Source organism: Felis catus, chromosome A1 (assembly GCF_018350175.1).
Source record: "Felis catus isolate Fca126 chromosome A1, F.catus_Fca126_mat1.0, whole genome shotgun sequence".
In the NCBI taxonomy this organism is placed as follows: Eukaryota; Metazoa; Chordata; class Mammalia; order Carnivora; family Felidae; genus Felis; species Felis catus.
Genome location: NC_058368.1, coordinates 126,897,621 through 126,918,523, shown reverse-complemented (window position 1 = coordinate 126,918,523; position 20,903 = coordinate 126,897,621). Strand labels below are relative to the sequence as shown.

The 20,903-nt window shown below is 38.9% G+C and overlaps 1 protein-coding gene across 16 annotated transcripts in view; it reads left to right on the top strand.

Annotated features, from left to right (window-relative positions):
* The window catches only part of PDE4D (phosphodiesterase 4D), a 1,455,129-nt gene that overhangs the window by 1,398,860 nt on the left and 35,366 nt on the right, over window positions 1-20,903 (top strand). For 14 of the 16 annotated variants that reach the window (XM_045040042.1, XM_045040038.1, XM_045040044.1 and 11 more), the window contains one exon: window positions 2,693-2,805. In XM_045040042.1, the coding sequence (XP_044895977.1) occupies window positions 2,693-2,805 (113 nt within the window). The other 2 variants (XM_003980985.6, XM_045040095.1) reach the window with 2 other exon arrangements.

Here is a 20,903-nt window from a genome sequence, read left to right as displayed (position 1 = left end):
TATGGAGTGAAGGGAGAGGAACATGGAAAACCAACCCTTAGAGGTGTGGAGAGAAGATTCCTGGCTTCTTTATGTTGCCAGTGACTGGAGAGATGGCAATGAACAATGGTTTTGCATCTCTAACCCACTGGATGTGCTTACTATAGACAACTCAACCTAAAATAACTTAATTTCCTTTCTAAATGTCCTGCATCCTTATTTTATGCAGTAGAGGGGAAAAAAGCAAAAACAAAATAAAACCATATAGTAGACATACTACCGTTTCAACTAGGTTATTCTATACTTGCATATGGAAGGTATTAAGTAAAATGAAATTGTGTTATGGTCATAGGCTTAATTATTGTTTGTGATCCTTAGGGTATGGGATTACGAGGGACTTTCTACATTGTGTCATGTTTCTCTTTTTCCATTTTTATAAGAATCATTTAATATTTTTATATTCTTATAATCAGGGAAAGGCTACACAGATAAAATACTTTATTTTTATTATTTTAAATTGTCTTTAAGGTTGTTACTTTTGTTAGGGGAAATAAAGGTCCATAAATTTACCTTGCAAGATTTAGGCAGCTGTTGGTGCACCTAAAGTATATATTTACAGAGATTGGCGCTTAAAAGGAAAAGGAATAAAAAAGACAAATTTTAACCTAAGTCCCTAAAGTGAATACCAAACAGTCCAAGAATCCTTGATAACAATGAGCCATGTAGCAGATGTAGCAAATACTTTGAAAGTTATTCTAACTTTTGCAAACGCTGTATTAAAACCTATCTGGTAAATCCCAGGAGCCAAGATTCAGTGTGCGAAGTTCTTTGTTGTCCCACTGATCTTTTATGGAGTCTAAATTTCAAGGGCAGAATTTCTTCTCCTTCAATTCCTGTAGATTTGAAGACAAAGAAAAGGGATCTCACCGACTTCACTTAAGCTTTTCAGTGTAGTCTTTGTAATTGACAAGGACCAAGTGTTTTAAGATGCGACTCTGGAGTTTGGATTATTTTCCCCCCTGAAAGTTTTGTTTATCTGCTTGCTAATGCAGTAAAGTTGTCTGCAATTGATCCTTTTACGTAGTCTGCCTGTGGTCCCTAGGGTCAGCTTTTGTAAATGGAACCAGCTTCCATATGATACCTTTGGATATGGTCTTTTCATTTTCTCACCTTTGTAGTTTTTTGTGAGCACGGTGGGCAGAAACACCCTTCCAGGCTTCTTCCTTTGGCATTACAAGATCATCCTGGTCTCTGATTTGCAGCCCCAAGCACGGAGGAAGCATGTATGCAGGACATGTGTCACCTGCCCATATTATATGGGCATTCACATTGCTGTTCCTTTAAGAGAACTCTTAGTTCTGAGCGTGAAAATACAGCATATTGTCAAATCTGTAAATTCTAAAGCCTCCAACATTGTTTTTGTTTGCTTCTTTATGTCCACGCCAAAATGTAGAGGCCTGGTACTTAGCAGGGGCCGGGCTGCGTACTGAAAGAGTCTGGTTTCAACAGAAAGAATTTTATTCCCATAACTACCCTGTCCCCTTGAAGCAGGTAAATCCTAAGTCTTCAGAAACGAAGCTTCAAGAATCCTAAAACCCAAACCCACAAAAAACGATCGCGCGGGTCCTAAATAACCTTGTTTGTGCCGCCCGTCGGACTCTCCCGCGAAACCTCGCAGGTGGCGGCCGACGGTGGAGACGTGGAGGCTGGGGCAGTCGGGGCGACCGGGAGGGGCGCGCGGGGTCCCCGTGGGGCAGGTGCGCGGCCGCGCGCGCGCGCGTGCGCGCCAGGTCCCGCCTGAGCCCCGCGGCGGGCGCGACCCCGGGCGGCAGGCGCTCCACGCCGGGTTTTGGGCCGCTCCCCCTCGCGCAGCCCCACAGCAGCCCCACAGACACACGCGCTCGCGTCCGCGCCTCCCGGGCTCGGCTTCAAAGCGAGCGGCGCCGGGCTGCGCGGGGTGATGCCCCGGCGAGGCGGCGGGGCTGTCGGGACTGGGGCTTCGGGGAAGGCGGCGGCGGGGGGCGCGGGCGGGCCTTGGCAGTTGGCAGGCTCCTCGTCAGGGAGCTGAGGAGGGGCCAGGCGGCGGCGGCGAGGACCGCGAGGGGCGTGAGGGGGAGTGTTCCCGGAAAGCCGCGGCGATGGAGCGGCGCTGCGCCGGGCGCCGGGGGAGTTGAGAAAGAAAACAGGAAACGTGGTGGCCGCGCACCCGGCCGCGGCTGATTCATTCTCGTCGTGAGAAGGCTCGGCGGGCGGAGCGGGAGCGGGGACGCCGCTCGGGCCGGCCGGCGACGAGACCCGGCCGTGGACCGGGAGCTCCCGCCGCGGGGCTGGCCCAGAGGCGCGCGCGCCGCCCCCTTCGCCAGCCTCCCGGGGCCGGCACTCGGGCCCGCCGCACCGTCGAAGAGTCGCGCCGTGAGGTTTTTGTCCGTGCCTCCGAGTAAAAGTTGGCCTGCCGCGCTTCGTGCGCCCTGCCCGGACGCTGGACTGAGACGCCGAGCTGGAGCAACCGTGCTTCCCCGAGGCCGGCCGCCCCGCTAGCTGAGCCTCGGTCCCCAGCGCGGTGCCAGGCTCGGCACTATGAAGGAGCAGCCCTCATGTGCGGGCACCGGGCGACCGAGCATGGCGGGGTACGGCAGGATGGCCCCCTTTGAACTCGTTGGCGGCCCCGTGAAGCGCTTGAGAACTGAGTCCCCCTTTCCCTATCTCTTCGCAGAGGAGGCCTACCAGAAACTGGCCAGCGAGACCCTGGAGGAGCTGGACTGGTGTCTGGACCAGCTAGAGACCCTGCAGACGAGGCACTCTGTCAGTGAGATGGCCTCCAACAAGGTAAGCCCTGGCTCGGCCTCTCACCGAGGCCCCTAGACTGGCGGTTCCCACGCCGGTGAATTCGCCAGCCCCTGTGGTCCTGAGAAAGACGTGCAGGGATTTTGTCACGCTGCATGGTGGCTGTTCTGCTCCCTTGAAGGGAGGTTCCTGATTCTGTGCCTTCCCTGTCTCTTACGTTCACTCCACACAAAGCAAACATTTTGCAGAAGCAACTTTGACATAGTTTGACTGCAGTACTCCCAGGACACAGTGAGTGGGGGTTTTTCTTGGATGGGAGGGCAGTGGGCTTGTAAGTGACACTTTGCCCTTGCAGCAGAAACCCAGGCGCGTCCGTTGGCAATGCATGCTTAAGGGTATTCTTGGGATTCCCGGTTGGAAATAGAGTTGCTGGAGGTCAGTGAAACCTCTAGGATGTCACTACCTACCGCACTCACACTCCGAGTTCCGTGAACTTAGAACTTCAGCTCTCCTTTATCTAGATGTCAGGGTACGTTGTGAGAACTGAGCCTTTATGTGTTCACTTAGCCTTAGGTGTCCACAGGAAATGGCAGGAAAGTTAGAAAGTTCGTTAGGATCATTACCTTTGCTTTCATGAATCTTGGACAGACACTCAGTTTTCTGAGGTCATATAGTTACAGTGATGTTTCAATGGGTCGTTTGTGTCATATGCCGAAGTGCTGGTCTTGATGGCCAATGGAGTTTGGGGGACTGAGAAGTCACCTTCAGCCTGAGACAGCCTTAAAGCAAGGTATAGTGTTATCAGTTTTACTCTATTTTTTGGAATTCCTGTGGTTTTTTATTTTTGTCTTTAGTTATGTAAGGAAACAATTGGGATGTTGTATGTGTTTAATGACTATTTGGCTCAGGGGATAGGAAAGGAGGCACATTGACGTTGGGTGCAGATGACTGAGGGAGTCAACCAGTGAAAACTGGTAACTTTGTGTGGCAGTTAGAAACAGTTGTCCCTTAAAGACATTTAAGCATCTTTGGCCACCTATTTACAAGGTCAGGAAGGTTATACCGTTTTATGGTTTATCTTTGTGCAGGTATCTTTAAACGAGTGATGCTTTTCCATAGCTTATCGTAGTTTTTATCCCACCTGTTTTCTTCCACAATCAGTGTTTTATAATACCATAGCATATCAGCCCCTTGATTGTCTTCTCTGTTGACAATGTTTATATAGATAGCGCTGTTTTCACAGTGAAAAGTTAGCTTCAAATAAAATAAAGAGACTCCTCACACACTGTCTATAGGCACTAACCTACCCATAAGCATACTGACCTAACCCACATGCACAGTGTTGGTCAAATCTGGGTTTTATGCTTGTTTGGGTTTTTGGTTTTTGTTATTTGGGCCTCAGTTGGAAATTTGGTATGGCTTCTCATCAGAATAACCCATCATTGCTCTCTTACTCCCTGCTGTGGTATCAGGTGCCATTGTGCTCAGCTGGCTAACAAATTCTTAGTTTATTGATTAATTTTATGATGTATGAATCTTTTTTTTTTTTTAATAATTTGACTCATAATAGCAGTAGACTATGCCTAGTATCTTCAGCGTCCTACGTGCCGAATGGGACCATTCTGCAGTGGGGTTGAGTTCTTAATTCTCTTGTCTGATTAATTGTACATAAAAAAAAGAACAGAATCTGAAGGCACCTCAAGGGATATGCACACATTTACTTATGTTTTCAAGATGATTTGACAGTACTTTTTCAGAGAAATGATCCTGAGCAGCTATAATTACTTTCCCCAGAAATCCATACTCTTAATGATGAGACCTGTGTTTGAATTTAAAAATTAACTTGAAATCTAATAATGTGTTCTAAGTGACAGCAGCTGACAAGTAACTAGTTTATCTATACTTCAAGATTTTAAAAAATACAGCTCTAGGTCATAGTAATTGATCAAAATGATTTCTTTCTTTATGGCACCAAATAAGACAGGAATATATATTTTTTAATCTTCGTTGTGAAGGCACCCAATTAAACTTTGAGTTAATTTATAGATTTAGTTTAAAAGGTGTGTTTATTGGGTTGAAGTGAAATGCAGGTTAAGTGAGAAAAGACGTTTCAAAAAGGTAGTGATTCTAGCTGTTTGTGTCTTGTGGTTGAAAGATTATTGACAGGACACTTATTTTTAACATTAAAAAAACTCAACTTGGCTGAAGCTGTTGGTTAACCTTTTAATTCCTTAGCTATCCATTTCCTTTCTTTAACCCATTCGTTTTTAAAAGAATGCTACACTTGTGAAACTTTTTGTGGGTGAAAAAGGATTAACATAGAAGGAAAAAAGAGCTCTTGGTGCCTGTTGTATAGTCACCCTTCTGCTTGATAACAAGGGCAGGAATAAGTCCCATCCACATGAGCTGTAAACTGAGTGGGAGCAGCTGATCTTAAGGTCCCCGTGATGCCCAACCTAAGTCTGAATTGGAGATGTGACAGCTTGCATCACATATCTCTTGAGGATGAATGAATACATCTGCAACATTGCTTTCTGGCTTTCAGTTGTGTTACTATCCATTATTTTAACATGCACTTCTTTGAACCAGCCAGTATTTTCTGGTTATTGTCTTTCTGCCTTTGAAAAATCCTGACATTTTTAGGTTTTCTTCTCACTTGGATTTTTTTTTATTTTAATAGTATAAAATAACAATAAAAATACTAGTAAGATCATGAATTTTAAGTGATTATAGAAAGAGAATATTTATTGTGGAGATAGATTTGGGTATTATGAAGAAGGAAATTGATTTCTCCAACCCATTCAACCAGTTGGGTTAACAGATTATTTCTGTGTTTTTAAAAATCTTAATTAAAGAAATCCAAATTATTTGCAGTTTTAAAATGGTGCTTCAGAAGCAACTACCTGTATTTTCTGATTGCTATTGTAATGTGCATATAATACTTACGGATGCTACTGAGGCAGGAAGATTATTGAACTCTTGGCCAAGGCCAACGTTGACTGTAATACATGTAGGATGTTTGTACCAAGTAGGGTAAGAAACTCCAGATGGCATTTAATTTGAGTGATTAAAACTACAGCATTTACCCTCATAAGCACATTAATCTCCTTGAGACTTGTTCATATTTCCTTTGGAACCTCATTGCTACAGTTGAGGGAGGTTTTGGTAAGGTCTCAAAGCTTTGTAACCAGACAGACCTGGAAGTTAAATCTTGGTTTTGTTCCTTGCTAGCTGACGTACGTTAGAAAAATGACTTCAATTTTTTAGCTTCAGTTTACTTTGTATAAGATCAGCACAATAATATTCATTTGAAAGGTTAATGTAAGAGTTTGACTATGTATATGTATATATATGTATATATATATGTGTGTGTGTGTATATATATAACAGCCTAGCTAATAAATAGTTTGTGATAGTAGGCACTATACCTGTTATTGCTGGTATTAATATTTAAGATTTAGGTAAAACTTCCTTGATTGTTTTCTTAGCCAAAATATGTTTTTTTTTTTACCATTCAGTTGTAATTTTTGCTTGACATTTTAAGTTTCATGGATTGTTATAATGCAGTCCTTAGATAACAGTCTTTAGTACACATGTCTATGTTATTTTAAAATGCGTAGATAATACACAGTTTTTGGTATAGTATTCATATAAACATTTCGAACTTCAAATTAGAAGTCTAGTCTCTTCTTAAGTTCCAGTTACAGAATCCAGACAGAAGTGCTAAATAGTTTTTCTCTTTTACTCTAAAACTAAAAACACAGCGCTTACTAATTCTTGGAGCATGTTAAACATAAATGGACTTGGTGGAAACATTTCCATTCTTTTGTACAGAATTTGCAAAGCTAAAATACCTTATTTTGTACAGAATTTGTAAAGCTAAAATACCTCATTAGACTGTTTTTAAGGCAGGATAGTTTCACAGTGTTTTTGGCTACCTTTCCCTCAAGGAAAGTAACTTGAGGATGTGAGGAGGTCAGGCCAAGAGTCTGAGCTTCAGGACTTTCAAAGATCATGCTATGGAACCCTGTCACTTCATCCTCCTGTGACCTAATAATACATATTTCAGAAGGCCTTCAGTGTCTCTGAGTGCAGTGATGTTTAAAAGAGAAAACAAAATCATTTTTATTTCCTCCTAAAATATACCACTATAAAAATATATTTTGTTTCTCCTCTCTAATTTGGGGGCAGTTTCGAGGCTTGGCATTGCTGGAAACGGCCGTGCTTCAAGCTGCGAGTCTCATGAAGTTAGCATTCAAGCATCCTTCCAAGAGACTTCAGGTTTTTCTTTAGTTAATTCTAGATATGCATAAGCCAACTTTGCAAATGTGGTCATGACCTCTTTACGGAATTTATTTTGTCTATTTACTTTTAACCAACATCTCTATCATGTTTCTGTTGCCTATAAATTAATTGCTTTTCTGGGGTGCTTGTTCTTAGTTCTTCTGCTGTCTGCTCCCCCTGGTGCTTTTGAATAGTCAGTGCATACATAAAGTATACTAGAGCGTTCTGTGACTGCTGATATTTTTTCTTCTGGGCAAGAGAGATGCTGGAATGAATACAGAATGTTCATAGGAGTGGTTAAATCCTAAAATATTTCAGCATTACATGGATATAACTCTCAGAACAGAAATAAATGTTTAACTTTTGCTAAGAAAGAAGCTGAAAAGGCATTTTAATTTTATGAAGAGCAAATACCAAATAACACATATTTTCTGCATTAAAATATTAAAATTTATTGGTAGTGTCATAAGAGGATTGTTGAGTTAAGATGACTAACATAAAATCTTACATTTTAAAAGAAAGTATCTTCTATAACTATAGAAATTCAACTTTACTAATGTCTGGAGTTTGCTGTCTGCTTTTTCATCTACTTATTAAAAGTAGATGTGGCAAAGATTTAGGTAGTTTATATGCAGTGCCTTAAAGTTAATATGGAAGATTGAGAATGTTTGTTTTTATGGTCACCATTAGGAAAAAAAATACTTTTTTGCTTTTTTTTAAAGTAACAATAGAAAGCAGGAAATACTTTTAACAGAAATTTTCATTTTTCATTGAATAGTAAAGCCCTTACTTAATTTTAATGTTTAACTTAATAAAACACTAAACATTAAAACAAGTCTTAATTTGTCTCTATTGTCATCAACTCCATTTTTGTGTCAGTATTTAGTGTCAGTAAGCTTTTCAATATACCTAACATTTAATTATCAAAAACCTCCAATTTTTGTGATTCAGTAAATTAGTCATTACTAGAAAAATCACTTTCATTTATTACATTTTGATTTAATTATAGGATAGTGGTGACTTTGGCCTGAGAGCATAATGAACTATGTCCTTTTTTTCTTTTTTAATTTCAAAGCAAGAATAAAACACTACTTTTTCAAATGCTGTGGTCAGATTAAACAAACTCTTTTCCCAAGTAATAAGGATGATAGACAATGCTATTGTTCAATTTAAGAAGATCCCTCTGAGAGTCACACAGATTGTAGCTATTACTTAAGATACACACACATGGCAGATGCAAAATGTTGATAATGTAATGATTTTCAGATTATCCCGAAAGTATGTAGAATCTAATTTTCTCTTTTATAGAAAGAGGCCAACCCTTTAAAACTGGAAATAGCTAGAGTTTATTTTGTGATGGCCTAGCTTTGCTGAGATAGTAGGGCCGTGCCTGGCTAATCGTGATCATTCAGTTGGCACTATTAGTCTCAGATGTTTATCAGAAATATAGAGAATGGGCAACCCTTTATTTTAATATTCACAGTTGTTTTAAGAGACATTTTAAGAAGTTATTTTATTTACACTAACTGAGAACGGGGGACGGGATTTCTTTCTTAAACAACAAATACTTCTGTGATATTTATTAGAAAACTAGTTACACTGGATTACCAACTGCAGTAGTAACAGGTTTATTATTCTTTACACTTAAAGAATGCTTTATTTTTAATGAAGTATTTTTCATTGTTATCATTGGTTAGTGTTCTGGACTTTTTGTTATTGTTTTGCCATACTTTGTATATGATGAATGTGAGTGATACTTCCTCCCTTGCTCGCCAATGTACACCAGTGATTCTTTATAGAGTGGAAAGAATATAGATTTTTTTTTTCGTTAGGCAAGCTTGGTTTCACATTTCAGCTCTGCTGCTTCCGACCTAATATTTGGGGCAACAGGTGTCACTCCCTGAATCTCCACTTCCTCATTATACAGGGAGATAATAAAGGGGAAAATAAAATTGAAAGGTTGTTGACAGCATTCGATATAATGTATGCAAAGCTCACTTTGGTGCATATCACATACTGCATGCTCAACAAATTACATGTAATTTATTCTATGCCTAGCATATACTAAACAAGAGAGATAAAGAAAACCCTGTGTAATATATTCTTTGCAATGTAGCAACATAATATTTCTTACAAGAAAAACCTGACCTTTTTATTCTGTCGTAAGTCTGAGTTAGTGTTGCTCAAAATTTGTGGTTTCTGTGTATATCAAATACGCTATATGTTGAAAGTTTTTATTTGAAGTATTTTTAAAATGTAAATACCCATCTGAGTGCTTCATTCTTAATCAAGGATATTTATGAAACCATGGGTTTGGTGTCCCAGCTATATTTTTTCCAATATACACTTTTTAACACACATTAAAATTAATTTGTGACAAAGTGAGAAAATGTTCACCCATGTACCACTTTAAAGCATTTTGCTTACCACTCACAGATGAGTATACTTTTGGATATCCTAAGCAACAACAAGAACAATTTTAGGAGTCATCTTTAGTGAGAAAGATATGTTTTAAACAACCCATGGTTTGCCTTCTCTGCCATTAACGGGACCTCCCCACTGAAGGAGAAAATGCCAAACTTCATCAGCACAAATCTCCCCTTCATTAGACATTCATTCCTCAGGCAGAATGGTCTGTGGATTTGCAGCACCCTTCTGTAGCTAGACTACCTGAGCTGGATTCACTCTCTGCCTTTTACTAGGTGCAAATTGGACAGCTTACCTTCTGTGCTTTGGTTTCCTCATCTGTTAAATAGTTGGTATGACGATTTCATGAATTAAAAGACAGTAATTGTCTAGAGGGAGTCAGAAACATTGTAGATGCCCAATAGTGTTAAGTCTTTCGTTTCCATCCAGAAATTAATAGTGTCTTTCTTTTCTTATTTTGTGAGGTGAGGGCTAGAGAAGGTTTTTATTTGCTGTCTTGATACCTATACTTGTCATGAGCTTTTAAAAGGCAACAGTGGCCTAATGATGTTGATGTAAATCAAAGAATACTGTTGGAATGTTTCATTGGCTCTTCTCTCTCTCAGTGACTTTTCAAGTAGTTTAACTCTGTTTTCTTTGTGTAATTTTACAGTACAACTCCTCAAACTGACACAAAGTTTTATCATAATATCTAAAACTCCCTGGGTTTTAGAAATCTGAATAAAGTGTGGACTTCTGTTAATATTTCTAGGAAAAAGATAAAACAGTAGAGAATAGTCTATATGAGTACTTCCCTGTTAATCCTGCGAATGAGACTGAAAATAACCGAGACACAGAATCTCTTATTAATATTTAATGTTAAGAAAATCCTGTTAAGGACATGGCTTCCCATTGCACCTCTCAACATCTTAACCATCTGGTATGTACACAAATACTTGCTTGCTCTGTCAGCTGAGAAGGCCTAAAGAAATGGCACCCCAGTAGCAACAAACACACCCAGCACCCTCATCTTGGTGTCCATTCTCCCAACAAACCAGGACTCCTTGGAAAATATTTGACTCTGGAACTGGGGCAGGAAATGAGACAGGAGCATGTTGTCATGCCAGAAAGTAAGGAGGTGCTCAAACAAAACCCCACGTTGATGGGAGCATATCAGAGGGAGACAAGAGCAAACTAAAAGAGCTTCTGATTGCCAAATTCTGAAACAATTTGATCAAGAAAATAAACTATTATTGGATTGTAACCCAAAATAAAAAATATCCTTGCGCTAATACTGATAGATAGATAGATAGATAGATAGATAGATAGATAGATAGATAGATAAATAAGAATAGAAAAATCTGTGCAGAAGAATTCCACAACCTAGATATTCTGCTCTTAAGGAAGGAGAGCAAAACTCTCCCCTCCTGCAGGGTGGACTGTACGTATTGACTCCCTTCCAAAAAGCACAGTATGGAAAAAGAATGACTCTATAATGGAGAAATCTGACACACACACACACACACACAGCTACCTCAGTCAGGTCATCAAAGTCCATATCAACAGTGATAAGTCAGGTTGTAGTATATACCCTTGATATGCTCTGATGAAAATAATTCTTTACATTTGTGGTCTTTCTAAAAAAAACATATAACCCAACTCTCATCATGAGAAAAACATAAGATAATTCCTAACTAAGGGACATTCTACAAAACATCGGACTAGTTCTCCTCAAAACTGTCAAGGTTAACAAAAACAAGGAAAATCGGAGAAACCGTCACAACTAAGAGCCTACGTTACTAAATATAACGTGAGATCTTGGATAGGATCCTAGACTAGAAAGAGAACATTACGTGAAAACTAAGGACATCTGGTTAAAGTGTGGACTTCAGTTAATAATAATGTATCCGTGTTGGGAGCTCCTGGGTGGCTCAGTCGGTTAAGTGTCTGACTCTTGGTTTCAGCTCAGGTCATGATCTCACGTTTCTTGAGTTCAAGCCCCATATCAGGCTCTACCACTGATAGTGTGGATCCTGCTTGGGATTCTCTCTCTCTTCCTCTCTCTGCACCTACCCCACTGGTGCTCTCTCAAAATAAATAAATAAACATAATAATAATAATAATAATAATAAATATAATAGTAATAATAATATAATGTATCAGTGTTGATTCAGCACCTGTGATAAATATGTCATAGTAATGTAGTGTTAATAGTGGGGGGAAATTGGATGAAGGGCATATGGGAACTCTCTGTACTTCATAGTTTTTCTATAAATCTAAAACTTTGCTAAAATAAAAAATTTATTAAACAAATCTTAACTGTCTTCTAAGGCCTATTTGGAATGTTGCCTCCTCCTTGAAGTTTTTTCTGTCCTCTCTTCTCCCATATCTCCCACCCCAGCCTCCCCTGATTAGGTGGTCATGTCTTTCTTAACTCCCTTAACTCTAAATACTGTAATATTTTTCTTAGTTTTACTGACATTATGTTGTACACTAGGTTGTTAGTCTTACTCATTTTTCCAGCACCCATAGCATTAGACAGAAAGCCTTGTTAAGTAGGTGCTCAATAAATATTGGGTGAATCATATTAATGGTATTTTGGTCCTTGCAATGCAGCTTTAAGTGTTTCTCCTCTCAGTGCTATAGAATCATTACTGATCAGTCCTCAGGGACTAAAGTTAATTTCAATTTTCTAAGCCCTAAAAACCCTCAAAGTTATTCTTTTATGGGTGTTAGCTTTAATTTTACTGTTTATCAGACCCTTTGCAAGGAAGTTACTGAAATTTGGTCAAAGAACTGAAGAAAATTTTCAGCTTAATGTCATTTGAGTCCAGATGTAAATTAATAAGTGAAATTATAATCTGTTCCTGTCTACCACAGTTTTGTGGTAGTTTTGGTAGTATTTAGCATGAACAGCATTTGAAAGCATTATTGTTAACTGTTATCCATTGTCATCTCAGACTGAAACCTTATGTTTTAGAACTAAAAAAGTTAAAAGTGATCATTTGTCTCACTCATCTAGTGTACGTTGGAAAATGAGGCCCAAAACTTATCCAGTTACACTGGGGTAGCTAAGGAATCTCCTGACTTCTTTTGTAGTTCACTGTTTAGAGGGTCTCAGCCTCATTTAGGATCAGAGCCTTTATCTTAACTCATAAATAGTGGGAAGGAGATTATACTTTTTTTTAATTTGAATGTGTTAATAGAATACAAGCTCTATTTCTTTTTTTTTTTTTTTTAACTTTAATTATTTTGAGAGAAAGAGTGAGCACAGGAGGGGCAGGAAAAGAGGGAGAGAGAGTGAATCCTAAGTAGGTTCCTCACTTACAGCATGGAACCTGATGTGGGCCTTGACCTCACAGACCATGAGATAAGACCTGAGCTGAAATCAAGAGCCGAATGCTTAACTGATTGAGCCACCCAGGTGCCCCCAAGCTATATTTCTGATCAGCATGTTGGTTTAATAACTGTTTAAATACACAAACAGTGAGTTTTCTACCAGCCACTACGAGTATTGATGAGACATGGCTTCAAGCCCAAAACTAGTGCATATCAATGTATTATTTTGTATTTGGTCACATAAATTAGTACCAGATGCATGATGTTGGTTAATGTAAATGCCATTTCTCATCTTGAATTGATAGACTCAGAGTCTATGGACTATGGTTAATGCCTTGCAAGACAGTCCTTTCTTTGGTAAGAATCCTGATCATTTCCACTTAAGCGTCTCACTTCTGCTTATACACTTGGGTCTCAGAAATTTTAGCATAGTTTATGTTCACATTAGTCTCCTCTCATTTAAATTAAAAGTTTACAATGCACAGACAAAACCATGCGGGCCATATTGGTGGCTGTTAAATTATTCTCTTTCCTCCATACATATTTTAGCAACAATATTCTTTTATAATTTTGTTCCAACTAAAAGTGACATTTCTGAGCACTTTCTCTGCTAGCCTGGGAAGAAAGGATGTGTTTGTTGGCTTTTGCCTGTTAGGGAGTGTTCTGTGCAGTTTTACCCAGGGCGTGCTTGGGTTTCCGTCAGCATCTCTGGTCTGCTGTGCTGTAATCGCTATAGTGGCAGCCTCTGGCTTTTATTACTGGCAAGCAGTGCGCTGTGCAGACATAGGCACCATAATAGGAAACACCTCAGCCTGTCATAAACAGGTCTAGAGAGTAGAAGGCACAGGCCTGACAGGGCGTGTCCATAGCAACTGAGCAAAGATGAGCAAGGCTGCCACTGTGGAGTTAAGTGCAGGCTGATATCTGTCTTCTTCATTTCAGAAAAGAACTGGCTGATTTTAAGGCTTTTCCATTGTTGGCATAGCATGTTTTTGTTGCTTTTTGTGTTAGACCTAAATATGAATAAAGACATATTAAATGTCTTTAATAATAATTAAATAATACTCTCCAAAATATTTTGAGAGACTATATCCAAGTGTTTTCCTTTTGTTGTTCTCCCTTAATTTCACTTGGTCATCCAATGCAAACCCATTAGGGAGAAAGAACAGACATTTCATTGCAATGGACAATTACTTAAAAAAAATAAAAAAAACAAATGATCATGCATCTATTTAAAGAATCATAAATTATACTAATTTTACAGAATTACAAAGAAAAGAGCATTTCTTAGTAAGTTGGCTTTCCATTGTTTATGCCTTTTTGCATCAAATTCAGGTTTTAGAAAAGGAGTACATTCTTTGACCAAGAGAGTTTCTATTTTATGTTTGCTTGTTGTTTTTTTTCAATCTTCAGATAAATAATGAACTACAAATTTAACAATGAATGGTGATGGGCTTTGTCACAAGAACTTTGATAAATTTCAAATTTGAAGGGGCTTTAACAATTTCATAGAAGAGCAAAAATGCTGTCGTGGGTGCTTTAAATGATTTATAGGTGTCGTTTCATTATTTGTAAGGAAACCTTATTTCACAAAAGAAGTTAAAGATTGCAAAGGATGCAAAAAAAGCTATAATTCTGTTAAAAGAGTATGCAGAAATTTAGATTTAGGAGAACTGAAGTTTTGAACTTTATTTTGGGAGATTTGCTCAGAGTCTTTTATAGATTAAGTATTCAGTGGATTTTTGCTGATTTGTTCCTTCCCTTTTTTAAATAAGCACTGATCCTCTTGTTTTTTTTTTTTTTTGAGAATTTCAAGGCTATTTCAACAATATGCTCTGATAAGAATGAAACTAATTAACATTATCTTGGGCATAAACTTTGATTTTGTTCTTTGTTACATAAGTCATATATTCTCAGCATGGTCTCTTAGATCTCTAAAAGGGTAAGTGATAATTAGGTTACAAGAAATCCTAGGAATGTTTTACTAAAAATATTCCTTTTTTTAAGTTTATTTATTTTGAAAGAGCGAGAGAACATGCTTGTGTGTGCTAGCGGGGCAGGGGAGAGAGAGGGAGAGAGAGAGGGAGAGGGAGAGAGAGGGAGAGAGAGGGAGGGGGGAGAGAGAGAGAAAGAAAGAATCCTAAACAGACTCCTAGCTATCAGCCTGCTGAGCCCGACGTGAGGCTCATTCCCACAAACTGTTGGGATCATGACCTGAGCTGAAATTGAAAGTCAGACACCTAACCGACTGAGCCACCAAGTGCCCTTTATTAGAAGTATTTTATTTTTTTTTAATCATATATTGGGGAAAGTTTAGATTAATTTCTCCTGGAAGGTACTGTTTGGGCCTAAATCTTAATTTTTCTCTGTAGTGTTCTCGAGCAGTAAAATGATGAAAGAGTACATATTAGAAGAGGTAAAACCAAGAGCTTGCATCATTATAGATTGGAAGCAATTTGTTGCTTCCAAAGTATAACTCAATGGAAAGATGAATCACTTTTTATCCCTTAGCTATATTTTCAAACATTTTAATATTATCACTTTGCTATGTATGAACAGTCTTTGACTATAAGTGGTCAGGAAACACTGGTATGTAACTTACTTTCTGATATAAGGTATGATCCTGATATACTCTTGTACTTCAAGCCTTAAATTTCTAACTTAGTCCCAGAAACAGTACACTACATGTCAAAAAAAATATGTCTCATTTTTAAAGATATGAAACTGAGGCTCAATTAGACTTGTATAAGATCCATGTGCTTGTTAATAGATATAAAGACACTTATTTTTCTGAATGTAGCATCTGGGGAAAGATGGGGAGATAGAAGAACAGGTGTTTATTCTCAGGCTGAATTTTCAAAATATATCCAAATATAATTTTTAAATAAGTACTAGATTTCAAATAGCAAGGATAGTTTCAACAAAATATAATTCCTAGAGGGGAATCCTATTCTGTGTCCCTTATTCTTTGCGTCATGAGAGGTTGGGTAGACAGGACCTAGTCTGGCTCCTAGAAAGAGTATGATAGTGAGACAGCATGTTAGGTTGGGAGTCAACCTAGCAAGCAGGTAGTTAACAGGGCACAGGTATAAACTGGAGGGTAATGGGGTCAGAGGGTTGAGAAGACAAACTGGCAAAAGCAGACCTGAGATCCTGAGCTGGAAGGGATTTGGAGAGGGTACGGGTATAATTGGATGGAATGAAGCTTGACTGATACTGGAGAGCGTGGCAGAAGAAGATATAGGATAAACTCAGGGAAGGCGTAAGCAGGGGTCAGGATTTTTAAAATGGCCTATTACCATGGTAATGTGGAGGTCTGTTTTCTTGGTGGGGGCAAAGTGGCGAGGGAAGAAAGACTTGAGGATAGAATGAGGAATGAAGACTGCAGGAAAGAAAGATAGAAAGATGACTTTTTCGGACAGATGAGGAAGGGGAGGTGTGGTCTAAGAAGGAGAAATCTCTCTGATTGGGCTCACCTAGGATGGGACTTTCCTTGGCTAGAGGCAGACTGATGGGTTCATCATGTTCCTGCCCACTTTCTACTGCAGGGTTCCTGTGGTGAAATCTGATTGGAATGAATTTTTGGGACAGCCTTGAAGAAAAAAAGAAATCCAAATGGATCATGGCGAGGGTATGAATGGTTAAGAGAGGACAGTCAGCTGTGGGGATAGTGACTAGGGCAACTGACTGGAGAGGGAAGATTTACAGACTAAGGGTAGCACATGAGGCTAGAGTCTTTTTTAGCGTTGGTAGCTGGCATCCTCTACTTCACCTGTTGCCTCCTTGAGTCATAGCCCAGTAGCAGCATGGGTGGATTGTCACATCCAAATGCTGGGCCATCCCCTAAGGAACAGGGTGCCTGGGGGTGAGGACACGGGGCAACAAGGTACAAGCTGGAACAAGGTGAAGAGAGACTGCATCAAAATAAGTATAGATTGGTTCACTCTAATATAGTATAAGTTATTAGATGCAAGAAGAGTAAAGTGGAACAGAATAGCAGGTGATAGATTTGAACTTTTATCTTCATTCTCCTGTAAATCTTCTAAATTCCAATGAGCTTAGCAATTCCTCTTCTGTATCACTTCACACTAGAGTTGTGACCTTGGGTAATTAAATTGCTTCATCTTCTCTGAACCTTTTTTCTCTGCAAATCAGGACTAACAAAATGTATCTCAGAGGCTTGTTGTACAAATTAGATGAAAACCTGACTAAAGTGCATTGAGTGGTACACACACATAATAGGCATATAAAGTGGCCTATCTTTAGTAGGGATGGGGATTGGGACTATTTTTAAACTTAAAAGGTGAACTTTATATGCTGCCATATAGGTGACCCAATGCAACTAGAGCTTGAATCAACAGGCCTGGGCAAAAGAGCTCCCAGAGTGTGCCTTTGAAATCCTGATACCCAGCCATGGTGATTTATGGGCCCTCACTAGCTTGCATATGTGATGGCCCACTGAGTTTGTTTACTTTAGTTTTAGCTTGGTTACCTAGCACTCTATGATAGCATATTTTTATTTACACTCTTACTTGACTCCTTAATTATGATTACCTTGAAAGAATATGTGTGAAGGCAGCCATGAAAGAAACATTTATTAGTGTTGTGAGGGTCTCAGGTAGATCTCCATTCCACTCTGTCTAAATATTGGTACATTGCTTATGCTTCACTTCTCCCTCACCTTGGATGTCCTTCAAGACACCTCCAAATGATTTTTTGATTCTGTGAAATATTGAGAGTATGATTATTTACAAGAGTGTCAAGTATCAATAATATCAGATAACTAGGTAACTCTTCTTGGGGAAGGTAGAAACAGGAACCAAAATAAACTCTTTAATCATTGCACAGATTTAAAATGACAATCTCACTGAGAAACAGAGGAGTGGATGAAATCACCTTGAACCTAATTTCAGCCCATGATAAAGTCTTAGTCATAAGTCTGATACTAGCCATAGCAGAGGGAGAGCAAATTCCCCAGTAGTGTAGTTGTTCTAAGAATTAAAAATGAGTCAGTGAATAGGTGATTGATCCCTTTCCTTTTTCTACTTACTGTCAGCCATTTTGCAGAGAAATCAAACTTTGGTATGCTTAATAAAAGTTGTGGGTTTTTTTTCTTTTTTAATTCCATACATCCTTAGAGGTAAAAAATTTGTGAGATCTCCATCATTTTACAGATGAGGTATCAAGGCACAGGAAAGTTGAAGTGACTCAACAAAATAGTACTGTGTTGTTTTGGTCAAGGTTTTATCTTGTGGCAAATAAAAATTTTTGTTGCTAGACATAAGACCCTGATTTTGCTCTTTATTGACATAATCACTTTTAAGTGAAATTTTTAGTTTATTATTTATGTTTTATCCTTGACCAGTTTCTAGACCAGATACCATTTTCATGTGAGAAATAAATCATTAGGAAGTTTTTCTGTTGTTTTTTGTTTTGGCTTCAGATAATCACAATCTGCTATTTAGGCTTTCACTAAGAGATTTTTGTTTTTGGCTAGTTGCTGTAGAATGTATAAGTGCTCTAGAGGTTTTTAGAGACAAATGAGATTTTTGTATGTATGTTTGTATTCAAATAGGTAGATAAAATAGGTATATAAAAAGACAGATGATAGATAAAAAGATAGAAAATAGATTGATAGGCATATGGATATACAAACTAAAAATATAACTAGTCATGTAAGTAAACGCGTTGTGTGTTAATGAATAATAGCATAGTTCATGGTGTTCTGGTCCTGTAGGGAAGTTTATAGTGTGTTAAACACTGAGGACCAAATTAATTGGGAAACATCCCAGAAAAAAAGAGTTACTTAGGCTAGATCTTTAACGTGGAAGATTGATATAGATTGCTAACAAAGGAAGAGATGGCATTCCAGAGGCTAGATGAGGCTGGGTAGGATGGGGCACTACTGTGGATTTCGCTCTACTGTGTTTGTGGGAGTGGGCAAGTAGTGGGTGTTTTGGAAGAGTGAGCCTGCCTGAAACAGAAAGTCTGGTGCTGGAAACAGAGGTAGGTATGAGAAATGTAGACTTGGGACCACAGTGAAGAGTGCCTTCAGTGCCAGACTAAGCCATTTGCACATTATCCTCTAAGTCCTGAAGAACGCTCGTATTTTAAGGAAAATATTAGAAGGAAAATAACAAAATGATTTTATAAAGATAAGTCTGGTGGGGGCATAGATCATACTGAGGGGCAATAGTGAAAGCAAGAAGGGTCTGTTAGAGACTTAGGCAAGTAAGTGATGATAGACCAAAACAGGAAGGGATAAAAGGTAGGAGAAGGATTGTGTGGGAAGGAAGACAAGTTATCTCAGATTTGGGGTAGCAGGACTGCAGGGAATAAGAAGAAAGTATAAAATTCTACACATAAACATAGAAAGGATGATACCTAGAAAAGTAGAAGCCAGTTTGAGGGTGGGGTGAAAGATAGCAGTTAAGTTTTTTGACATGAAGTTGAGGTGAGACCATGTATCAAAAGAAAAACCTTCAGTTGTCAGGACTAGATTGCCAGTAGTGCGACAGTACCTTACCTGGCAGTTGCCTGTGCAGAGTTGGTGGTTAAGACCTTAAGGGTCCTCTTTAAAATGGGAGTAATGCTAGTCATCATAGAGTTGTTACTAGAAATAAATGAAATAATTCCAGGAAGGTCTTCAGCACTTCCACAACTGGCATTGTGGAAGCTATATAAAAGCCATTTTCTTGTCATGTTTTCTCATTATGCCACGTGGAAGTTCATACGTCCTAATTAATTCATATCCTTGATTTTCTGCCTATTAGGAGAGAGTAAGAGCCCAAGCTACAATTGCTCATGTTAAGCTGTTTATCACTGTTTAGAAGACCTAAGTTTTTTTATATGAAAGGTTAAGGATATTTACTACTCTTCTTCTTACTGCAATTTCTGTAATAAAATCCCTGAACCATATTTTGTTTTCTCTTGCTGTGTCCATAGTCAAATCAATTTTAGGGTTTTTTTTATAAGGCCTTTAGACCTTTTGAAAAATGGTGTTAGCTTAATGCAAGCTAATGATCATTACCTCAGTATTAGCTCGGTGGTTTAAAACTAGTTTCACTCAAAGTGAAAAACTTACACCACAGTGGAGGAAATCCAGGAGAAGTGGATTATTATATATGAAGACTTGCAGGACTCCTGTCTGTGTAGATTGGACTAAATGTCTTCAGTGGAGCTTTCCAGCTTGGATGTATTTCACAGAATCAGAGTTATGGTATGTTTGATGATCCCATTCCATCTAACATAATGCAATTGACTCATCTCATAGGGCATTAGATTTCACATATAGGTCAAGTACAGCAGAGTTTTTTTGTTTGAGGGGGTTCCTCAACAGTAAAATAAACTTCATGTGTTTAAGCTTTCTTGCACTTGATTCATACAACTCTTCTTTTGCCTCTTTGTCATCCTCCAAGTCTTTACCTCCCCCAGTCTCCTCCATGTTAGCAAATGGCACAAACATCCATCCAAGTCATACACTGATCAAACCAGAAGTCTAGGTGTTGATTCTTCTCTTCTCTTCACTTGTAGCACTCCATTCAAGTCTGGACAACTCTTACTCACTGCATCCACTCTCCATCTGTCTGCTCTGTCCTTCCATAAACCATTCTCCACAGAGACAGCTTTGTAAAATGTAAATCACATCATGTAACTCAGCACCTTTCAGTGGTGTCCTGTATTCTCTGCAAGACTTACAAGGACCCACATGATCTTGCCTTGATATACTTGTAATCTCGTTCTTTATACCTGTCTTCCCTCATTCTGACTTTCCTTGCTGAGAATGCTCTGCCCTAGATCGTCTGGTTAGTTCTTTTTAATCCTTTGGATCTCGTGTCAGATACCACCTTCTCAGTGCAGCTTTTCCTGACTCTTTAATTTACTAGTCCACTATCATGGTATCACATTACCCCCTTGTCTTCCATTCAGTATGTTTCTCATTCATTTCTTGTCTTTTTGCCCCAACAGTTCAAGATTTACATGCTTAGGAAATTCTTCTGTGTTTATTACTGTATCCCCCATTCTGGCACATAGTAGCTGTTTAATAAATACTTGTTGAGTAAATAAGTGAATGACCATTCTAAAGCAGTTTGTTTTCTGATATTTAAAGC